This window comes from Rutilus rutilus (genome assembly GCF_951802725.1).
Source record: "Rutilus rutilus genome assembly, chromosome: 4".
NCBI lineage: Eukaryota > Metazoa > Chordata > Actinopteri > Cypriniformes > Leuciscidae > Rutilus > Rutilus rutilus.
Genome location: NC_140212.1, coordinates 41,234,831 through 41,260,009, shown reverse-complemented (window position 1 = coordinate 41,260,009; position 25,179 = coordinate 41,234,831). Strand labels below are relative to the sequence as shown.

The 25,179-nt window shown below is 37.5% G+C and overlaps 1 protein-coding gene across 1 annotated transcript in view; it reads left to right on the top strand.

The window, feature by feature from the left end:
• The first annotated feature begins 1,503 nt into the window (after positions 1–1,503).
• LOC311289266 (uncharacterized protein) overlaps positions 1,504–25,179 on the top strand; it is a 29,582-nt gene continuing 5,906 nt past the window's right edge. Inside the window, exons 1-5 of the mRNA XM_084407102.1 lie at positions 1,504–1,604; positions 1,737–1,818; positions 2,041–2,263; positions 19,420–19,670; positions 19,772–25,128. Coding sequence (XP_084263228.1) covers positions 1,750–1,818; positions 2,041–2,263; positions 19,420–19,670; positions 19,772–25,128 — 5,900 coding nt within the window. The 5' untranslated portion in view covers positions 1,504–1,604; positions 1,737–1,749. The remainder of the gene's footprint in view (positions 1,605–1,736; positions 1,819–2,040; positions 2,264–19,419; positions 19,671–19,771; positions 25,129–25,179) is intronic.

Below are 25,179 nucleotides of genomic sequence, written 5' to 3'. Positions count from 1 at the left end.
TTCCTGTTTTCTATAAATTCTGGTGTTTCCCTATCATGCACACAAAAAGAGGAAGTGTGAAAGAAAGTTGGAATTGGAAATATGCAACTGTGTTTAGGACATGTATATGTGAGAGATATTGTGACAACCTCATAAATAAGTCCAAAAGGGGATAAGCTTAGGAACATTTAAGATTAACTTATCTCATACATTGTTTAAAGTACAAAACACATACTTAAAGTTGCATGTGATAATATTTAACTCCTGGATTCTTGTTAAGAATATAGTGTATGATAACTGATTTTTTGGTATAATTTCTTGAATAATTTCTGTATCTGCAGTTAATCAACACAACTGTTTATATTCATTTAACACTTTTTAACACATTTACGACTGTGGTTATGACTTTACCTGACAAAATAGAAATTTCAATATAATTTTAGTTTTTTTCTGTCTCTTTCCAATGTGCTTTCTAAAGCTGTATTTTGTGTGCCCGTTTCAGGTTTCCCGTTTCACAGCGCGCCAGTAAGATTTTAGTTCTTTTTTTTTTTGTGCATATTATCACGCTTGAATGGTTTAATAACTGTAACACAGCCAAATGATAAAAAAAAAAACAGATGCTGTGTTAATTGAAAAAAAAAATGTATGGCATGCAATAATGTGTTAAATTATACACTGCCATTTAAAACTTTATTTTTTTTTATTTAAAGAAGTCTCTTATGCTTAACAAGGCTGCATTTATTCGATTAAAAATACAATTAAAACAGTAATATATTGAAATTTTATTACAATTTAAAATAACTCAATTTTTTAAATATAAATTAAAATACATTTTAACTTATTATTGTGATCGAAGCTGAATTTTCAGCATCATTACTCCAGTCTTCAGTGTCACATGATCCTTCAGAAATCATTCTAATATGATGATTTGATGTTCAAGAAATAATAATAATTATTATTATTATTATAAATGTTGAAAACAATATTTTCTTCCCAGGATTCTTTGATGAATAAAAAGTTCAAAAGAACAGCTTTTATTTGAAACAGAATCTTTTGTAACACTATAAAAGCCTTTACTGTCACTTTTGATCAATTTAATGCATCTTTGCTGAATAAAAAGTATTCATTTCTTTAATTTCTTTCCAAAACATTGTTTTTTCTTACTGAGCCCAAACTTTTGAACGGTAGTATTTAATGTTACAAAATCAGAATCCTGAAATTAATAATAATAATAATAAATGTTTCTTGAGCATCAACTCATCATATTAGAATGATTTCTGAAGGATCATGTGACACTGAAGACTGGAGTAATGATGCTGAAAATTCAGCTTTGATCACGGGAATAAATTACAATTTACGATTTACTATATATTCAAATAGAAAACAGCTGTATTTACATTGGAATAATATTTGAGAATATTTAATAAAATAAATGCATCCTTGGGATGCAGAAGAAACTTCTTTCAAAAACATAAAAAATCTTACCGATTATGTCTTAAGTAGTCCTAAGCTCAGCCCCCTTCTGTCCTCACACTCTGATGGACGGTTTATAAAGAGCATCAGACTGCATGATCTTCTTCACTTTTCTCACAGACATCCACTTCTCTGCACAGGAATGAAATCAGGTTTTATTTTATTTTTTACTTTACTTTAATAAATTTAGCTATAATGAATGCAATTCCAATTGTTGTTGTTTTTTTATCGTACCTTGCATAACTGTTAAATACTGACTAGTGTTTCTTGTTTTCCTGTAACAGAATATCCTGAATAATGGGGGCCAAGGTTTCAGTCGTCAATGAGACTCCTTATACCTGGCACTATGCCACCCAGGACGGAGGGGTGAGAACTTTTACATTCACTACACCAGATTATTTATGCAATTAAGTATTCAAAGTATTCAAATATCTTAGTTATTTTTTCCATATTTAACATGTCCTCTGATTAACCAGATAATAACTGAGAGCATGAAATAATATCTCATAACAACGTAATACTGTTCTTTGCATGTCATTTTATTTCTTCCTTTTCTGATGGAAACTGATGTATAATTCTGCTCCCCAGTTTACTCGTGTCAGTCCTTACAGCAGAGCAGAATATGAGGAGAAAAAGTTAATCCACCGCTACATCTACGTCAGATATGATCATCACTCATGGAATAGTATGTCCTACGAGTTTAACACCCATAAAGGCGACACCTCCTTCATCTTAAGAGAAACCTACGACCGTTCCCAGATTCAGATGCACTGCACCTCTGAGGGTGGCACTAAATACTGTCCCAACTATGGTAAGTTTCTGCAAGTATAGTATCAGTTCTGCACTACACTATACAGCCAGAAGTATGTGCACCCCCATATGACCTTGTTGAATGTCCCATTCCAGAATTATTTCCCCTTTGCTGTTATAATAAGCTCCACTCTTCTGGGAAGGCTTTCCACTAGATTTTGGAGCATGGCTGTGTGTTCATTCAACTACAGATGTGGCCTTTGAGATTGGTGTCGAAAGAAAAAGGGGTCAGGTGGGATGCTCTGGCACAGGAAATACATGATCAGTAGGGGGCAGTCATGTCACGTACGGCGGCGGCGGAGCACAATACACATGGGCGAGACATAGCATATTCAAGTTTATTGTTCAAGTATTATTCTGCGCTCATGCCAATAAAATATTCCTGATTCTGTTATTAACAGTATTATTACGGTTAACATGCTAGTTCAATCATGGATAAAATATCTCTCATTACTACTGTATAGCGCTGAGTTTTATTTTATGCTCCGCTATACGTCCATGTAAAACGCATGTTGGAGTGTGGTAAAAAACAATGACAAGAAACCAGCAATTTTTTATCACACTCTTCTTGTCTTATGCCCAATTCACAACCAAAACAATGATACTATAATTTAGCAGAGACACTACAGGTGAATAGGGTAAAATTTTTAACTAGCGGATATCACCATGAAACTTTCCCAGATGATTACCTACATTAAGATGAGAAAAAAATGTATTACAAGTTTTCTGTAATTTAATGTTTAAATATGCAAATTAGGCAATATCTAATTAAATATGTGCTAATTTGCATATATTTAAAAAAAAAAATCTGAGTATTGGATAAAGCCAGGTTAAAAAATATTTTTTCATTGTGTTCACATATAAGATGGAAAAAAATTACAGAGGGATTTATGGATATCTACTTTTGTTATCCTGTAAATCAGAATATACTGTCAATAGCCTTAAAAAACGATTTTCGCCATGTTTTTTTGGAATAAAATGTTATATAAATCAGGCTAGGAATAATATATTTACAAATCCCTCCGTAAATGTCTTCATAATATAACTAGGTAAAAGACTGGGAAGTGTGGTGTATATCGGTGCTACTGAAGTGGAGATTTCGGAGAGAAAAGTCATTTTGAGAAAACAGGCTCTAAAGATTTATCATCAGCCAATGAGATTGCGCATTCAGCCCTTTTCCTTTTTATCAGCAACTAATCATGAAAGTAAATTACCATATTTGGATCCGACAGTATTGTACAGGAGAGAGAGAGCTTTCCAGCGGTGTATGTGATGACAGTGAGCAGACAGAGATCGCGGAGCAGCATGTTGATTAAGAACACCAACTTTTGTTGAATTTATGAGAAATCTACAGACGCAAACAGACAAAGTGTAATAAAATAAAGACCTAAATGTGTATTTTGGACTTTTTTTCACCACAAGTCTGAAAGAAGACATGTTATTGAAGACAAATATCCAAAAATCTCAAAATTGACCAGTAAAAAAAAAAAAGATGTTTTTGCCTGCGGTGTCTCGCCTTAAGAAGACTTAATATTTAGGGCCCAAGCCCTGAAAGGGCGAAGGCCCTATTGTTTTCGAAAGGATTATTTTTTTCTATATTTTTTTTTTTGCCTTTTTGCCACTTTTGGGCCCCTTAACATGCTTAAAAACTCTTGAAACTTTGCACACAGGTCAGAACCCGCGGCCATCAGGGCCGGGCTGAAGCTGGTACCGGGGTGTGGCAGGGGGGCTCAACAGCGCCCCCTTGAACGAGGTCCGAAAACTTGGTTCATATATCAAACACACTTGCATGAATTAATATGAAACTCGGTACACATATAGAACTCATCGGGCCGAACAACCTCCACACTCTATGTTATTAGCTCCGCCCAACAGGAAGTCAGCTATTATGGGTTGTTTGAAAATATACGCTCTGGAATTTGAAATACTCCTCCTAGAGAATTAACCCGATCGCCACCAAACTCGGCCAGCATGAAGTCAAGACATTAAGGATGATAAATTGCGGACGGATTTTTGATATCTCGAACGGTTTGGCCGTGGCGAGGAAACAAATTTATAGCAAGAAAAGAGAAACAGGAAGTGTGTTATAACTTCTGCATACATTAACTGATCTTGATAAAACTTCAGCAGTGTGTTCGTGGTCAGAGGCCGATCACATTGATGTGACTATTGTGAGTCAAAGTTATAGCGCCACTAACTGGCAGCAGGAAGTGTGTCACTTTCAAAATGCTTTGAAATCACCCTCTTATTTTTACCCGATTTGCTTCAAACTTTATGTGTATAATGTAAACACACGGCAGATGTAGACCCGTGAAAGGATTTTTGATATCTTTAATACTGTTGCCATGGCAACGCTTCAAACTTTAATATTCTTTTTTGATGCTTTTGAGACTCTTAACATACTTGAAATTGGATGAAACTCGACAGACACATCACATTTATTAGCCAGTAGACGTGCAAAGTTTCAGAAACGGGCGTGGTGAGGGGCTCAGTAGCGCCACCTTTAGTCATAAGTGGGGGGGGGGGGTAGTTTTATCAACAGCAACAAAACTTGGTATGTGTATTGTTCTCATCAAGACGGACAACTTTCTAATTTACATGAACTATCTCCGACCAACAGGAAGAGAGATATTTTGGTTTGAATGTGGATTTTCTGAAGAATTTTCTCTCCCTCTCTCTGTGTCTCTGTGTGTGTGAGGGGAGGGGGGGATTTGACTATTGCTTTTATATTGTTAATCAAGGTTTCAGGGGCTTTTGGGGTCCTTAACGTGCTCAAAAACTCTTGAAACTTTGCACACAAGTCAGAACCAAGCTCAACAGCGCCCCCCTTGAACGGGGTCCCAAAACTTGGCCCATAGATCAAACACGCTTGCATTAATTAATATGAAACTCGGTACACATATAGATCTCATCGGGCCGAACAACTTTCCCCCGATCAAGTTTTACGACAGCCCAACAGGAAGTCGGCTATTATGGTTGTTTGGAAAACGCTTGCTGTGGAATGCGAAGTACTCCTCCAGGGCTTAAAGTACTCCGGCCGGGGGCCGGATTTTCGGCTTGAGGGCTGGTCCGGCATCCGGCGCAGGCAAAATGTATGCTTCCATTATGAGCGTGCATACCGCGCGGCTACATTTGAAATAACGAACTTGAGTGCGCAAAAGACGCGATATGTGAACAGGCCCTAATCTGACTTAAATAACACACCGGTCCCCTTCAACCTACCACCTTGATTCAAGAGTCAGCGCGCACAGCTGTCACAGCCAATGGGAGCATGATATTAGGTTGTCTTAGCCAATTGCTAGAGAGGAGGGCGGATCTTGTGCAGGAACCAGTTCGCAGTTAGCTTCAGAGCTGCCAACTCTCACGCATTCACCATGAGACACACGCTCTCACGACACACATCAATTTTCTCACGCACAGAAAAAACGCTAAGCAAAGAGGACACGGAGACCGACAGACTAGACAGAGCAGGTTACTTATGGTATAAAAAAATCTCAGCTCTCAGACTCTGTCACTTTTATTACGAAATTCAAACAATAAATACCGTTTTGGCGCTTGTAAATGTGACGCGACCACTTATCTATATAGAATTTTAGTTTAGTTTAGTTTATTGGTTTATAATAATGTGGACAACCTCTTTTTAATGAAAAGAGCAGCTTTAGCCTCTACGGCTAATTTCCAGCTGTAGTCCCCAGCCAGTTGTTAATTGGCATACATCAGTAAATACATTACAATTAAAACAAGGCTTAAGCAAGAGCTTAGACAAACAAACAAGGTGGCACAAAATTGAAACAGACAAGCAAGCACAAATTGCAAAGACATAAAAGCAGGTCAAGCAATAAACTTTGAAACTAAGAATGACATTATATAGATCAGTGGACACGACAGATCCCTAGCGGCAGGTGAACCGATCATCTCTAGCTAGTAAATAAACACGAATGAACAATGTTGAAAGATACAGTACAACTTACCAAAATGTATATTCCTCATACATAATATCGACCAATCAATCAAACAAAGGGGTCAATAAAACAGCTGGAGAACAATTGTCACATTACATTTACCTCAGGAAAGCCATTTGATGACCATAATATAGGCTATAGCACGGTAGTTGGCTAGAAAAAAAGAGCTATAGAGAGTATTTTGCTAAATATGTGTACTATATTACACATTTATTATATTTGTACTTATATCATTTAATAAAGTTGTTATTATAATAAAAACGCATTATATATCTCTCAGTATGTTTACAGCATTAGGTGAGTTGTTTTTTTCTTAAGAAAAATTAATGCCTATCTTGTGTAGCCTACCTAATATTTATCCAAATGAGTCAATATTAAATCAAATCACAATAATTGAATTGAATTGAAAACCAGAAATTGTACCATGTAGCCTAGGCTAAACATTGTAACATGTTGTCACTAAGCCTAATAAAATTCAGTTTAGTTACTACAATGTTTCGACAATCACAATACACTTATTGTGATGCAATAATTTTTTTTACATCCCCCCCAAACCCCCCCGCCACCATAAATCTCACTCCAAGCAAAACTCTAAAGTTGGCAGCTATGTAGCTTGTACACACGCTATATGGAGAATGGAGTTGTTATTTTCTTGACACAGTAAGCCTAGTACTATTTTGGCACAATAGTTGTTAATGCGTTGAAAATATGACTGTGCTGTTGCTCATAGAATTGGTTAATAGAAAAAACAGGCTTGGTAAAAGTCCTGGTTGAGCCACAGAAAGTTCAGGTTCAGGATTTTTTTTCACTTTAAGCCCTGCTCCTCCTAGAGAATTCATCCAATCCCCACCAAACTCGGTGTGCATGAAGTCAAGACATTGAGGATTCTAAATAGCGGACGGATTTTTGATATCTCGAACGGTTGGCCGTGGCGAGGAAACGAATTTATGGCGAGAAAAGAGAAACACGAAGTGGTATAACATCTGCATACATTAACTGATCTTGATGAAACTTCACCAGTGTGTTCGTGGTAAGAGGCCGATCAGATGGATGTAACTATTGTAAGTCAAAGTTATAGCGCCACCAACTGGCAGCAGGAAGTGTGTCACTTTCAAAATGCTTTTGACAAAAGTGGGGGGGGGGGGTTAGTTGTATATACAGTAACAAAAATCAGTACGTACATTGGTCTCATCGAGCCGGACAACTTTCTAATTTACAGTAATTAGCTTCAACCAATAGGAAGTCAGATATTTAGGTCTTAATATGGATTTTTTGGGTAATTTCAGACTCAATTTCAGAGTTTTTAGCTACTCCTCCTAAGTGGTTTATTTTATTCACAGCAAACTTTTTTAACACGATGAAAATACATTAAAGATGCTAAATTGTGAACGGATATTAAATATTTCAAACGGTTTTGATATAGTGAGGGATTAAAGTAATGTACAAAAAGGAAACACTAAAAGCCTAATATCTTCTAAAAATGTAATTATACACCATTTATTTCTATATAAAAGTATACAAATATCAGATCTAAACCCATTTTATTCTTTTTTTGCAAATGAAGTAGAATGAAAAAGTTAAAAACAGGCTATTTAGTGCTATTTGGTTAAACAAAAAAAGCAAACATAGGGCTATACTGCCCTCTTGTGTCCAAAAGGATATCAAAATAGTATATACAACTTTTTACCAGGTAGGCCTATATTGTAGTTAAATATAAATTTATTAGGTATATGACTGTGAGGATATTTTCCCACCGGTTAATCGACGTGTGACACGAGCGGTTCCTTTTAAATCACTAATATAAAAGTGAAAGTAATATACGGACGTCCGCACGGACATTGATAATGGTGCACACACAAATCACACACACGTTGGAAAGAATGATACTTTTAAACATAACACTAAACCGCCATTAAGTGTCGCCAGGCGACCGTCTTAATGAGCGAGTCATTGATTCATTCGTTCAAACGATTCGTTTGAATGACTGAGTCATTCATGATTAAGACATGTTTATGGATTGATCATTCAATCTTTGAGTCAACCGATTCGTTCAAAATGCTGAATCATTCAGAAATGAGAAAACACATTGCTGTGAGATGCGCGTGATGGTTCTGCTGTGATCTTTTTGTTTAACTATTTTCGCTGCTGAAACAGAACAAAAACAGTCAATATTGCATCTAAAATGTAAGTGACTTGATTGTGACATTGATTTCATACAACAGGTTAAAAAACAGTTACAGTTTCAATCGTGATTGTATTCAGGAAACAGCCTTCTCGTCAAGTGAGGTTGCTTAACTGTTATAAAATATATAAAAACTCCATATTTGTAATTTTTATAGTCAGTATGTTGTTAACTGGGTTGCTTTTTTGTGTGCTGCGCTCATTTGTTTACAAATCTCCTGGAGAAGCTGCATGAGCCTCAGCAGCGCAACCTTGTTACCATTGATCAACTGATTACTGGTAATACATTTATTAACAACTGTTGATTGCAACTTAAAATGAATGTAATAAAATTAGAATAATCTCTCGTTTTAGTGATTCCCAAGTTATTTTTTTGTCATTGACATTCTAATCAGGCTACTCTGGTCGGGCAAGTAAAATTCTCTTTCAGGTTGGCCTATTGTATTTATATATAAATATATTAGGGATGTGACTGTGGGAAAATTTTCCCACCGGTTAATCGATGTGTGACACCGCTGGGGGCTTCTGAATCGGTAAAATAAATCGGTAAAATATGTTCGTCCGCACGGACATTGATAATGGTGCAGAGGGAGCGCATTGCAATCTTGATATCGCAGTCTGTTCATTATAGCCTTAATAAAATATAATAATAAAATAGTCAACCTAACATATAAAAATTACACTGCTCTGAATAGCATGAATTGTACTGACTATATATAAAAATTACACTGCTCTGAATAGCATGAATTGTACTGACTATTTAAACACAGTAATCACCGCTAAACAGTGATGTTTCCAAGCACATATTTGCGCATGTGAAGAGGATAATTTTTCCCTTCAATAGTGGAATGTGAGTGAAGTACAAAGCCTATAATAAACAAATGTTTAGCATCCAAAAAATGTAATATATATATATATTAGGGGTGTAACGATACGCGTATTCGTATCGAACCGTTCGGTACGAGGCTTTCGGTTCGGTTTTCGGTACGCATTACGTACCGAACGGTTCGTTGGACCATTTTTTTCTGCCGACCAAAATTTTGTTATTTCAAATGAAGGCGCGTCGCGGGTGGCAAGCGCGCTCATAGAGGCTGGCGCGACCACAACATCAACTGGCAAATGCAATGTAAGGAACGAAACTGAGCTACTCTTATTGTGTTTGTGTGGACCGTTTATCAGTTTTGACCTGTGAAGCGGGACTCGCGAGCCCTATGCGCGAGGCTGATCAAGCAACACCACACAGCGCTAAGAGATCCAGACCAGTAAAGAAAGCATTTACATTTCAAATGCTTTTTGAATTCGCCACTGAAGTAATAACATCGCTGCGAGATCTAGTGAGAAACATGCACATTTCTCTGTTATTAACGGATCAAACAGCGCTGACGTGGAAACCAGGAAGAAACATCGTGCCATGAATGAACTATCCCGTGTCCACAGATAAGCAACATTCACCGTGGAATGGATTTGCTGTAGTAGTAACACTAACTGCAAGGTATGGAAGTTTGTCAGGAATAGTGGGCTATAATGCTGTCAAGTAACATTACGTCTGTTTTATTTTGACATTATGAATACAATTGCTGCCCTCAAATGTTAATCTGAACTAAAATAAACCTTTGTTTATAACTAGCCTACTACTACAATATTAAATTTCATTTTGTCCAAGGAGCTGTTTTGTTTTATATGCTCATAAGAAGAGTCAAGTATAGCTCCATTATTGCTCAGTAAAAAAAGCAAAAAAAAATCATACTTTATGATGTTAGTTTCATTAAATAAAATAATAATAATAAAAAAAATGAATTCAAGGAAATTTCTCTGGCATTTATTTATTTTTGCTGTAGCCTATGGAAAACGTACCGTACCGAACCGTGACACAAGTGTATCGTATCGAACCGAACCATGAATTTTGTGAACCGTTACACCCCTAATATATATATATATATATATATATATATATAAAAAAAAAATATATATATATATATATATATATACATATATATATATAAACACACTTAAAATAAATATATATATATATGAAGAGTTTGGTTCCAAAACGCGATAAACGCCATTTAAAAAAAAATTGAGTTCCCGCAAAAATCAGTATTGTATAGGGTCGGTATTGAAAAGTCCATTTTAAATTTTACGTAAAATGCGATATCCGCCGTGTTATTCTGTCATGTTTTCTCCCTTTCTTTCCAAACCGCGACAAACGCCAGTCTCCTTTCTCTGCAGAATGCGATAAATCCGCTCAACCAATCACAGCGCACCATTCCACGCATTGTAAACAGTAACGGTGGCGCTCTTAATACACCCGGCATCCTAGTTTTTCCTATCTACTTTGTACTTTTTGATCAACAATCAAACAAAATTTTTTATAATTTTGACGGCATTGATGAACCTGTGGTGGATTCTGCGGTACGGAAGAAATGTAAGCCATCGAAATCTAATCGCGAGGAGATTAAGCGAGGAGATTAAGAAGACGAGGCACGCGGGAGGAGGAAAAATGCCGGCTGTTGCTTGTCCTCACATGACAGCATCAAACTTCAGTCACGCTGACACGTTGACCCCAGGGGATCTTTTGAAAAACGTTCAATTGTTTTACTCAAAGTCAACGAAAACCGAGCAGGACCAAGCCATTTTACAGATGATCGCCGTCAAAAAAGTTCAGGAGGTATTTCCTAGCGATGGCTGATTGAATGTATTTTTAGTCCAGTGCCTGTAATAAGATATTGACGGAGTTCAGAGGCTGTCATATATGGATCAACTTATTTTGTTGTGTATTTTCAACAGTTTCAATATGAAAAATAACTTGCAATAAATTGCATTTTGAAAAAAAAAAAGTGTCATGAATTTATTGCATTTTGGGGAAAAAATTATCAGTTTTTATAATAAATCTTTGAAAATCAAAATCTGGATTTGAATTTTTTTTGTTATTATAACCTAAAGATGCTATGTGAAAGTTTGAAACAGAAAATAGTGGCGTTTTGGAACCAAACTCTTCATATATATATATATTTGTTTTTTTTTGTTATATATATATATATATATATATAAATATAGCTGGAAGCAGCGATGGAGGGCCCAAGCCGGTGACACCGCCACCCCAGTGCCTTTAGTGTAACTAAACCGGCTTGGGCCCGCAATTGCTGCGCGCAGCTATATATATATATTTTTTTTCTACTTCTCGGGCACTTTTGTGGCCCTTAACGTGCTCGAAAACTCTTGAAACTTTGCACACAGGTCAGAACCCGCGGCCATCAGGGCTGGGCTGAAGCTGGTACCCGGCGTGGCAGGGGGGCTCGACAGCGCCCCCTGGAATGGGATTCCAGTGTTCTGGAATGAACACTTGTCCAACACTTGTCAAACACACTTGCATGTAATAATATGAAACTCGGTACACATATAGATCTCATCGGGCCGAACAACTTTCGTGCTCTAAGTTTTACGCCAGCCCAACAGGAAGTCGGCTATTATGGGTTGTTTGGAAACGCATGCTGTGGAATTTAATGTACTCCTCCTGGAAATTCATCCAATCGTCTCCAAACTCGGCCAGCATGAAGTCAAGACATTGAGGATGCTATATTGCGGACGGATTTTTGATATCTCGAACGGTTTGGCCGTGGCGAGGAAACGAATTTATGGCGAATAAGGGAAACAGAAAGTGTGTTATAACTTCAGCATACATTAACTGATCTTGATGAAACTTCAGCAGTGTGTTCGTTGTAAGAGCACACATGGATGTGACTATTGTGAGTCAAAGTTATAGCGCCACCAACTGGCAGCAGGAAGTTTGTCACTTTCAAAATGCTTTGAAATCACCCTCTAATTTTTACCTGATTTGCTTAAAACTTTATGTGTATAATGTAAACACATGGCAGATGTAGACCTGTGAAAGGATTATTGATATCTTAGATACTGTTGCCATGGCAACGCATCAAACTTTAATATTCTTTTTTGATGCTTTTGAGACTCTTAACATACTTGAAATTGCATGAAACTCGACAGACACATCACATTTATTAGCCAGTAGACATGTGAAAAGTTTCAGAAACGGCGTGGTGAGGGGCTCAGTAGCGCCACCTTTGGTCAAAAATGGGGGCTTAGTTTTACGTAGAGTCACAAAAATCGGTATGTATATTGTTCTCATCGAGCCGGACAACTTTCTAATTTAGAGTCATTAGCTCCGACCAACAGGAAGTCAGATATTTTGGTTTGAATGTGATTTTTTTGAGAATTCTCTCTCTCTCTGTATCTGTGTCTCTGTGTGTGTGTGTGTGTGGGGTGTGGGGGATTTGTCTGTTAGGAGAAATTTGCTTTTATAATTGTTTTCAAGGTTTCAAAACTCTTGAAACTTTGCACACAGGTCAGAACCTGCGGCCACCAGGGCCGGGCTGAAGCTGGTACCCGGGCGTGGCAGGTGGGCTCAACAGCGCCCCCTTGAATGGGGTCCGAAAACTTGGTCCATAGATCAAACTAGCTTGCATGAATTAATATGAAACTCGGTACACATATAGATCTCATCGGGCCGAACAACGTTCGTGCTCTAAGTTTTACGCCAGCCCAACAGGAAGTCGGCTATTATGGGTTGTTTGGAGAACGCTTGCTGTGGAATTTGAAACACTTCTCCTAGAGAATTAATTAAATCGCCACCAAACTCGGTGTGCATGAAGTCAAGACATTGAGGATGCTAAATTGAGGACGGATTTTTGATATCTCGAACGGTTTGGCCGTAGCGAGGAAACGAATTTATGGCGAGAAAAGAGAAACACGAAGTGGTATAACTTCTGCATACATTAACTGATCTTGATGAAACTTCAGCAGTGTGTTCGTGGCAAGAGGCCGATCAGATGGTTGTAACTATTGTGAGTCAAAGTTATAGCGCGACCAACTGGTAGCAGGAAGTGTGTCACTTTCAAAATGTTTTTGACAAAAGTGGGGGGGTTAGTTTTACCCACAATTACAAAAATCAGTACGTATATTGGTCTCATCGAGCCGGACAACTTTCTAATATACAGTTATTAGCTCTGACCAACAGGAAGTCAGATATTTTGGTTTGAATGTGGATTTATTTGCAAATTCAGCCTCTGCTTTTTACCCACTCCTGCTAAGTGTTTTTATTCACAACAAACTTTTTCAACATGATGAAAATACATTAAAGATGCTAAATTGTGAACGGATATTGAATATCTCAAACGGTTTTGACATGGCGAGGAATTAAAATAATGTCAAAAAAGGAATCAGAAAACATCTCATATCTTCTTAAAATTTAATTATACACCATTTATTTTTATATAAAATTATACAAATATCAGAACTAAACCGAAACAGAACTAGTTTTGGGTTTATTCAGTTTTTTGGATTCAAGAATTATGTACAAGCTTAAAATCAGCCAGAATGCGCTATTTAGTAAAAAAAAAAAAGTCATACATAGGGCTATACTGCCCTCTTGTGTTCAAAATCAGGTAGGCCCATTGTATATTGTATTTATATATAAATATAATAGCGATGTGACTGAGCATTTTTTCCCACTGGTTAATCGATGTGTGACACCGCGGCGGGGGCTTTTAAATTGCTAACTTAAAGGGATACTCCACTTTAAATTGAAAATTCTGTCATCATATACTCACCCTCATGTTGTTTCAATCCTTTATTAATTTCTCTCTTCTGCTGAACAGAAAGGAAGATATTTAGGAGAATGTCAGTAACCAGACAGTTTCTGATCCCATTGACTTCCATAGTATACCTACTATGGAAGTCAATGAGACCAGAAACTGTCTGGTTACTGAGATTCTTCTAAATATCTTCCTTTCTGTTCAGCAGAAGAAATAAATTCATAAAGGATTAAAACAACATGAGGGTGAGTATATGATGAAAGAATTTTCATTTTAAAGTGGAGTATCCCTTTAAAAGCGAAAGTGAAATACGGACGTCCAGTAGGAATAAACTAAAAAACATTCACTCTGTTCTGCTCGTTCCTCGCTGTAGACGCATTATTGCCCATGCAGCCGTGAGCATTTTAGTTTCATTTAAAAAATAGCGCCATTTCGGGGGTGGGATTGCTTGAATGTTTTTTTACAAAAGCACAATGTTGTGTTTTATTGCGAGTGTACATAAATATAAGTAAACACAGTGCAGTTTAAATGATGTCCTGTATGAACAAACCAACGGAGTAGCCTATGTTTTTATGTTTCCACTGTTCGATCGCGCCCACGCCTCACACACACACACACACACTGTGCATTCCAGCATTGCAATCTTGACATCGCAGCCGGTTCATTACAGCTGTAATAAAATATAATAATAAATATAAATAGTCAACCTATTTGCAGCAAATGATAGTAGATTTTAGATCAATATATTTGTTTTCCTTACAATTTTAATTAACACTAACTTTATTCTCATCTGAATTATAAATAATTTATTTCTGTATAAAATAATACTACCATTAAAAAATACATTTGATTGTCTTTTTTAATCAATGGAGAATGTGTGACTTAAAAATAATAAACAGATTAGTGCTCGGTTTGAGGACAAGAAATGAAAACCAATGCAATATGATGAATGTCCAAAAACGTTCGCATTCTCTGCCCGTTCCTCGCCTCGCCATATATATATATATATATATATATATATATATATATATATATAAATGTAACAAAAAAAAAATATATATATATATATATTTTTTTTTGTTACATTTATATATATATATATATATATATATATATATATATATATATATATATATATAAATATAGCTGCGAGCAGCGATTGCGGGCCCAAGCCGGTGACACCGCCACCCCGGTGGCTTTAGTGTAACTAAAGGCACCAGGGTGGCGGTGCCACCGGCTTGGGCCCGCAATCGCTGCTCGCAGCTATATTTTCCCCTTTGCTGTTATAATAAGCTCCACTCTTCTGGAAAGGCTTTCCAGTTGATTTTAAAGCGTGGCTGTGGGGATTTGTGTTTATTCAACTACAAGAGCATTAGTGAGGTCAGGGATGGATGTTTGGTGAGGAGACCTGGGGTGCAGTCAGTGTTCCTGTTCATCCCAATGGTGTTCAGTGGGGTTGAGGTCAAGGCTCTGTGCAGGACACTCAAATTGTAACATTTAAAATAAAATTTTACACTCAGAGTAAAATTATAGTCTCAAGTGTATCAAAATTCAAAAAATTATTTTACTCTTATTCCTAAACCTAAGAATAAGAGTGACTCATAAATGTTCCTAAGTGTAGGTCTCAGCTCCTAAATAATTTAAGAGTGCTGGAGAGGTATCCTAACCTAGTTAGGATTAACAAGATGACAGCAGAGAGGAGGAGGCCGTGCACTTTTCAATGAAAATATAATGTAGTGAAGTTAATCAAACTATAAAAGCTTGATCATCAAGGTATTCTTTTTGTAACAGATTTTTTATTTTTTTTTGTCTTTTTGCTGCATTTCTTAGTTTAATACATACGGTCCAGGCCCCACGTTTAGGCATGCATGTGATTCGCGGATTAACTGCTAAGTTTAACCATCATGTAAGTTTATCAATTGGACATTTTTTTTCTTGCCAATTTACACATTCAATCAATGTTAAATGTGGAAGAAGAAGCTAAAAAAAAATCTGGACTTGCACATCATCTGTGCACACAGCCACACTGAGCGCGCTCGCAGAGAGAGAGAGAGAGAGAGAGAGAGAGAGAGAGGTGCATGTTTCAGTCAGCGCTCGAACACTGAATTGATTCCTCTTATGTGTTTCCTTGCCCTTGAACAGACACATACACACAAAATTATGTCAAAATACCCACCTCTGCAAGTATTCTCTCGGTTTATGTCATAGGTTAATATTTGAGAAAAAAAACCTGATGTTTGTCAGTTTATTACGTCCGTGCATTCAGTCATAAAGGGACAGTCACAGCAACCTAATATTCCTGCTGTTGTCTGTATCATTAATGTTGATAAAATAACTAAATTCAGCTTTAACAAAGATCAACCTATATTTAATTTCTACAGTGAACAAATAGTGTTATTTTACATTCGGGCCTAATTATTCATTTCTGTACCTGAATACTGCTGTTAGACTTTGATACCACAGAAAGAAAAACTATTAAATAACAAAGTACTTCAAGGGAGCTTTAAGTAATAAATGAAAAGCAAAGTTACATTTAACCCCCCACGTACCAGATGTGGGCCAGACATATGTTGCTCATTATGTTGCTGTCTGGGGCTTATCCAAAAAATTATCCAATCCATGGCTCAAAAACCGTGAGATTTTTGATCCATTGCACCAGCAGCTTTGGTGCCTATGCTCTGTTGCTATGTATCATCATCATTGTTCTGCGTTCTGATTGGTTTGCTGTCATGTCAAGTCAAGTCATCTTCATTTATATAGCGCTTTTAACAATTTAGATTGTTTCAAAGCAGCTTTACAGAGATAAACGTATAATTTAAGGTAACAGAGATTGTTTTGGCTTTATAGCGGTTCTTTAATAAAGTTATTTTCCAGCTAGAGTTAGTTTTGATTGATTCGCTTCTGTCGCAACGATCATTTGTTATTAAATTAGGGGCCGCTATAAGACGACACCATTCTCTCTACACAGACTTTAAACACGAACCTGTGATAAACGCTGATGGCGTTCACATGCGCATTAAGAATCGGTTCTATAGTTATGTGCATATAGTTATGTCATGTGGGGATTTCGTGTGCAGGGAAAGCTGTTCTCGAATCGCTTGGCCAAGAGGAAAAGTGTGCTGTTGCTGCCAGATCTCAATCAACGAAAATCACATTGTATTTGATACTAACTAGACTAGACCTAATGAAAAAATATCATTATAGTATTTCATTTTGTCCATAAGAAATAAAAAAATTTTACGAAAACTTTTAAACTGTTTTAAGACAGACCTATTTTAAGCAGACCTACTGGGCCTCATTTATCAATATAACTAAGAATCGAGTGCAGAAATCATCTTACGACAGGGTTCATGTGTGATTCATGAAACATCCGTATGCTGCCAATCCCATTGTACAAATGATTGTACGTTGATAATTGTGGCGGCTGAAAACTATCGTCTAATGAATATCACGCCCCTAGAGTTTACGAAAGAGAAACGTAACCCGGCCAAGAAGAGGAAGTAATCTCATGAAAGAGAAATTGGTCTTACTCCAAAAACACCTGTTTACTTCATAATTGCAAACAATTACATTAATTTATATGTATATTAAATACCAGTAAATAAAAAGAACTATTTACAAATATTATTAACACTATTTTCCCCTCAATCCACAACAAATACTTTAAATTTAACAGTATTCAGAACAGAACAAGAAAGAAAAATAAGTAAATATTAAATTATTTAAATTATTATTAAGGGGTTATATATATTAATGTTGGTTTATTATCACGTTTGCAAAACATTTCGTCATACAGAATACCATTTCTATTCTTTCCCACTGAATTATGTGATCTGAAGAGCTAAAACAGCCTACATAGCGAGCTACATAGAAGAAATCTTCCTGATTTGTGTCAGATTGTGCATTCATTCGATCTCTACAACGGTCAATCATCTCACGTGATGATATTCCAGCCCTTCTACATGATGCTGTCCTGTATACTTGATGCTGTCAAGTTAACTATATTAACTGATCCAAATATACATAATCAATCATAACCAGTTATTATTGATTATTAATATTTCATAGAGCTAATTTGAAAGATAGTGAAATAAAAAGATAAAGCCCCATCCAATACAGTCTCAATTGTGCGGTTAAAACAAACAATAGAGGCATCTCTAATGTACAGCTGCATGTGGCTAGTGCGGAGAGATAGCAGGTTATTTCAAATTGAGTACCGTATTTTCCAGACTACAAGTCACACTTTTTTTCATAGTTTGGCTGGTCCTGCGATTTATAGTCAATGTGCGACTTATATATCAAAATTAATTCATACTGACTGACATGAACCAAGAGAAAACATTACCGTTTACAGCCGCGAGAGTACTCTATGCTGCTCCTGTAGCCTATACCCCTGAAAAAATTAACTGAAAACAACTGAAAAACTGTTAACTGAAACATTAACCTAAACACAACTGAGAAAGACTGAACACAAACAAAAATCTCCATGTTTTCGGTGCTGATGCGGTGGTGACATGTTCATGTAACATGAGAGTGGTGCTGCCAATAAAGCACCTAAAAGCTGTCAAAAAGAACTGGCAAAAGTAATGATTATGAATATGTCAAATATAGCAAGGAGACATTTTAATTGTTTACTAATTAGATTAGATTAGATTAGATTCAACTTTATTGTCATTACACAAGTACAGGTACAAGGCAACGAAATGCAGTTTAATAAACATGTGTTTTCTGTGTCAGTGTCGGCTGCAAAGATGAAGATGCCGATGCTGTCTCGCGATCTTCGCAGTGAATGCGCCAGAAAGAAATGTACATTTCATACGGATTACATAGGCAGAGAACAGTCTTTTCTTTCGTTTTGAATTATTCTGTTTAAAAGTAGACCTTTCAAGCTTTCTAGATATGTATCAGGTCTGTGAGGCAAGTAGGCTACCGTATACACTGAATTTTGGTTCATTTATGAGACGAGCTCCAGTTCACGTGCCGGCGCCTCCGTGTCGTAATTATCTATTGTCTGCTATATTTAAATCCAGGCAATTGGTTGATGAAACATTGATTAAAATTAAGATACAATTAATACAAAACGAAAATTTTTAAGTTTAAATTTAAATTTAAAGACAGGCTTTGTGCTTTCTGTTTGAGGTCTCTGTGAAGGTTTTAAAGCAGTCTTTTAGTGCTGCTTTCAGAGTGCTTATGTCCGTAACGGAGAACTGTCCCGTCCGTAACATTGTTTTTTGTGTGAAATAAATTTCTAAATTATATTTCTTATATATGTTTTTTTCCTCTTCATGATGCATTTTTTGACTGATGCGACTTATAGTCCGGAAAATACGGTAACCCATAAACCGATAAAGTGTAATCTGTATGCTGTTTCTAATCTTGTGGTGTCTGATGATATCTTTAAACAGGAAAAATTGAACAAGATGAAAAACAAAGACAGCAAGAGGAGGAGAGAAGACGCCTGGAACGTTTGGAACGTGAGCAAAGGATTCAACAAGAGCTGGACAGAGAGAGTGAATCATCCAGACTCAAGCTTTCTCGAGCAACTGAGCGGCTTCGTGAAAAACAGAGCTTCAGAGGTCAAGAGCAACATCATGAACGCACACAAGTTCTCCATCAGCAAATAGAAGATGATGCTGCTGCGATCGAGAGGGACGAGGTATGACTTTAATTTGGATTGAGCGACATGACTGTATATACAGCATTTGATAACACATCACTTGTTACTGAGACCCATTTTTGTTTTGCACATTTATGTAGGTTACCGATGTTGAAGAAAAATTTGAAGACATTTTGTTAAAGTACCAGATCACAGAAAATAAAGAGATACAGCATGAGATTTGGGACAGGATTAAGATGCTCCAGAATGAACTTGCAGTTGAATATTGTAGAGAAAACAACCTTTCAGTATGGACTCAGTTTACATTTGATCATGCCATAAGATATAATGAGCTGTCTCTTACAGAGAAGCTCACAGTTCTCGAGGCATCTCTACAGTTCATTCTGTACAGTAGCACTGAGGACGCTAAAGATGATGAAGATCAGCCGCTTGGCTGGGAGAAGAAGTATGACTTTCTCTTGGGTTTGGTGGAGCAGCTTTATTCCACAAATCCAACTTTGGCAGAACACATTTTATTAAATGTACTTGACATGATCTCAGAGCTTTCACCACAAAGTAGGGACATTTTGGGTCAAATGTTGTTCAACAGAATCTGGACGCCAACAGAAATAATGCTCTTCATTTGCAAAAGTCCAGGTATTAAATGTGATCAACTCGATTCAGTTCTCCACACAGCACAAACCTACCACCTGGACTGCATCCACGTTCTCTCTGCTCTTACGAATGAAAACCCTTTAATGTGTCTTCAAGAACAAATAAAAGACGACAAAGAAAAAGACGCTGACACAATTGTGAAGGAACTTCGTGAAGCAAACTGCCCAGAGAAAGTCTTGGTGCTGTTGAAGGATGTACTTCGATACGTAGAGTCGGAGCTACCAAAATATCAATTGGTGGACCTTACTAAAGAACAAATCACTGATTTGAAAAATAAGATAATATCTCTTAATCTTACAAACCCAGATATCAACATTCTGAAAGACGTATTAATTGGAATGTCAATAGCAGTGCAAGACTGTTCAACAATCACCACAAAAGACACAAAGATTCAAGGCTATTTTCCGAGATGTACACAACTAGCATCATTGCTTTTGCTCCTCCTGGCACAGCTGACAGAAGATAAAGGATGTCTTCTAGAGATTGGCACAGGTGAGGGCAAGTCCTGTATCTTAGCCATGTTTGCAACAATTCTGGCCATCCGTGGAACAAAAGTGGACATTGTGACAAGCTCTCCAGTTCTAGCCAGACGAGATCAAGAAGAATGGAAAAAGTTTTTTGAAATGTTTGGTGTCACCTCATCTGTAGTACCTCCACATTACGGAAGTGACTATTCGCCAGAGAAACAAGAGAAAAATCTTAAAGATGCTTACTTGCAACAAATAGTATATGGCACAGTGGGAGTATTTGCAGCAGACATACTGAAACAGGAATTTGAGAAGAGAACTACTCGTGATACAAGGCAATTTGAGCTTGTGATAGTGGATGAAGTGGACTACATGACCTTGGACAATGGAGTTCAAGTAACATTCTTGTCACATGAATCTACTGGATTTAGGCATGTGGAGCAAGTCCTTTCCAACATATGGGCCATGATATCTAATTGTCAACCAGTTGAAATGCTTGAAACAGGGGGGATAAAATGGGCGACAAGGATACAGTGTTTTCATAAAGCCGTAACAGCAGCCGTTATGGGACAGGAAACAGACAGCTTTTCAGCAAATGAGATCTTGCTACCCGGAGTGAATTTGGGATTTTACACCCAGGAGGATTTTGAAATTATATATCAAGATGATGTGAAAGAGGACGGAATGTCTGAAGCATTATCTGAAGTCATGAAGAAACTTGGAGTTTCACAACAGTACGATCTTCTGAGTATATTTGAGGAGGTCTTTGAAAACAGTGCAGTGTTTAAGTGCTATTCGTTAGAGAACAAGAAAGCAAAATGTTTTGAAGCTCAGGAAAAACGAGGTGACCTTATTGTTGAAATGCTACTGCTGGAAGGAGGACAGGCATGTGAAATCATGTCTGAGAAATCACTCATTGATGCAACTGTAAGCACAATAAATTCATATATCATGTACTCAGATAACCCTCAAACAGCCAACAAACGCAACAACTTCATTGTCATCCCTGTTTTCTTGAAAAGCTATGTTGAGAATCAGTTACCAGTTTTCGTTGAGAATGCACTAAAGGCTGTTGAGATGTCACGGGGCCGGGAATACATGATCGACACCTCACCGGCCGCTGAAAGAGAAGTTGCTGACAGCCATGACAAGTATAATGCGATAATTCCAGTGGACTTTAAAGCGAGTGGTGTGCTGGAGAAAAACAAGAAGTGGGGAAATGGTCTGCAACAATTTTTGGAGTTCAAGCACCAACTTTCAATTTCACCGATATCCAATGTGACCAATTACATGTCAAATTTCCATTATTTTCAAAGGTATCTTAGTGGGAGTGGTATATTTGGTGTTTCTGGTACATTAGGAGGTAAGGCAGATCAGGACTTTCTGGCAAGACATTATAAAGCAAAGAGCTACACTGTACCTGCACATCGCCATAAAAGGGTGGTGGAGCTTCCAGTCATCCAGGTGAAAGGTGGGAATAACCAATGGATCCAGACTATTTGTGAAACTTCATGGAAAGTAGCAGAGAGAGGACAAGTTGTCTTGGTAATTTGTGAAGATGTTAAAACAGCAGATGAACTACATGAGAAAATACAAGGCGGTGGCAGATTCAAGGCAGAACAGATTACTCTGTACACAATCAGTGAGAAGCACAACATTGAAAAAGAGAAATTCTGTGGAGGCAGAATCATCATTGCTACAAATCTCGGAGGACGGGGTACAGACATCAAGGTTGATGAAAGTGTGAATAAGTGTGGTGGTCTTTTCGTTCTTCTTACTCACTTTCCACAGAACCGAAGAGTTGAGAAACAAATATTTGGTCGTACATCTCGAAAAGGCAATCCTGGGATGGTCCAGATGGTTGTGAACTGTGATCATCTCGCACCAGCTTACCAAGGTCAGTCTGTGGAAATCATGCGCCAGCTAAGAGAGGATTATGAAATTAAACGAATCCACGACATGGAAAGTGATGAGCTGGTTGAAATAAACCTAAAGGAAAATCTGTTCTCCACATTTTGTACATTGCTAAAGGACTTTGATGGGCATTACACACAGCAAGAAAAACTGGACCCCATGCGAATGGAGCTCAAAGATATTCCTGATTGTTTTAAACAACATCAGCCTAAATTTGATTATCAGCCTGCCATCAATGCTTTGAAAGAATCTTGGGCCTTGTGGTTGACCCTTCACGAAGATCACATCAATAGGCATGATGACTTCAAACAACTTGAAGCAGACCTTATCAGGACAATAAACAAAACAAGTGGAAAGCTGCTAAGAGGAGAATGTGATAATTTCTATGATCACATCAAACAGGCAATTGTAAGAACTGATCTACACTGCCGTGACAAATCCAACAATGCATTCGGAGCCGAATCATACTGGCAAAAAGTTGGTAGCTCTGACCCACACTACAAGGCTGTGGCACTCTATAACCAGGCGTACATCACCATCAACCTCGGTAAGGGTAACTATAAAGCAGACGCTTTGAAACTGCTGGAAGATGCAAAGAAATCCATTGACGTCTACGTCTCAGAAGTCTCAAACACAATGGTCTCATGTAACTTATCAGTCACTGGTAACAAAGATCAGAGTACAGACAACAACAACTTTCAGAGTCAAATGGAGGCCAGAATGAACATCTTTAAGTCTTGGAAGACGTACATTGATAATGCATCTGCTAAACTTAAAGAGTTGGAGGAAAAAAACAGTGGCGCCATAACGGAAGACTGTTCAGTCTACATGCTTTCTGAAGAAAAGAACTTCATCATCATTAATGAGCTAAGATCGTTATACGACTATGGCCTCGGTGTTGTTTTTGAGGTGAAAGAGAAGCCCAAGTTTTGCATTGATGCTTTGATATGTTTCATGCTCGGGGTGGTGCAGGTTCTCGCTGGGGTTCTTGTTTGTGCGCTGACCCTGGGAACAGCCAGTCAGTTTGGAATGGGCCTGATTTCTGAAGGAGTTTCTGACATGATCAATGGAATAGAGGGGATGATAAAGGGCACATTTGATTGGGCGTCATGGGCAATATCTAAGAGTATTAGCTTCGGACTTGCTTTGCTAACGGCTGGCTTTAGCGCTATCAAGAAAGCAGTTACCACAGTGTATAAAGTGACAAAAGGCCTACTCAATGGTACAAAGTCTTTCTCTTCTGTTGCATCTGAATTCATTAAATCGGGAAAGGCAATGTTTACTTCATTCAAAGGAAGTGCTCAGTCTGGTTTATCGTCCCTTGGTAAAGAATCTTTTAAGTCTGGAATTAAAAACATGACATCTTCAACAGTGGTTAGCCAGAACTTCAAACTTGCGACTAAGTATGCAGTTAAGGAAATCGGGAAAAAGGCTGTGCTCACTGCCATGAACTACGCAATCGATGCAGCACTTCAGGAAGTGTTTAAGAAGATTTTGCAAAGAAGTTTTGAGAATATCGTTACTTCATCAGTGATGGAGAGCCATAAACTTGATCAGGCTCTTGTCGAATTCATCAGCTCAGGCGTTCCGAAAGCTGCCTTGAAAAAAGAAAATTTCAAGATTGACCAGAAATATGAGAAGCAAATAAAAGAATCAGTTGATATGCTCTGTAAAAAGATAATTCCTAACCTCATACTGGACTGTACTAAAGCACAGGATGTTATCAGTAGACTTTCTGAGGTGTGTGAAGGAGCAACAAAGATTATGAATAAAGAGAAACAGTCCGGTGTACTTGAAATGGCAAAGCTGGCTCTAAAAGTTGCTGATTTCTCAAAAGATCTCTGTCAAATGTTGAGTGCCATACCAACAAATAATATAATACAACAAAACTTTGTTCCTGAATTACTGAAGAGCATCAGTGAGCTTGAAATTACAAAGTATGACCAAGATGGACGTCACAATTTACATGATGTACAACGCCTTAGAGGAGAACTTCTACAGATTATCGCTCAGAAAGTTTCAGAGCAATTCATCAGTTCCTGTTCTACACAAATTACTTCTTTAATGACCAGCTCATTTACAAGGGAGGTGAGCAGTGCTGCTGGAAAGGCAGTATACAAGGTCATGCGCAGACATAAGACTCAGCGTTTCTTTGATGACCAGAGGGAAAAACACAACAAAAAATCTGCGAGCCACAAGGAAGTGGAACAGCTGTCAGATGAGGCCAAAACAAAACTAATGCAGTATACAGAAGAAATGTGCAAAACTGATCAGCCTGTTAAAGCTCTTGATGTGTACGTGCTCACAAAAAGTAACCTGCTCGATGGAAAAGGAATTCAACTCACTGTCATTGATGAAAATGGGAAACAGCTCACTGAGGAACGTTACCCAGGAACCAGCAAATCAGCAGGCGATATAAAACTGAGATTAACCAAATCTGCAAGAGCCCAACATACATCACAGTAAGACTAATTACTAGAGTATTATATAGCTCACATATATAAATAATTTTC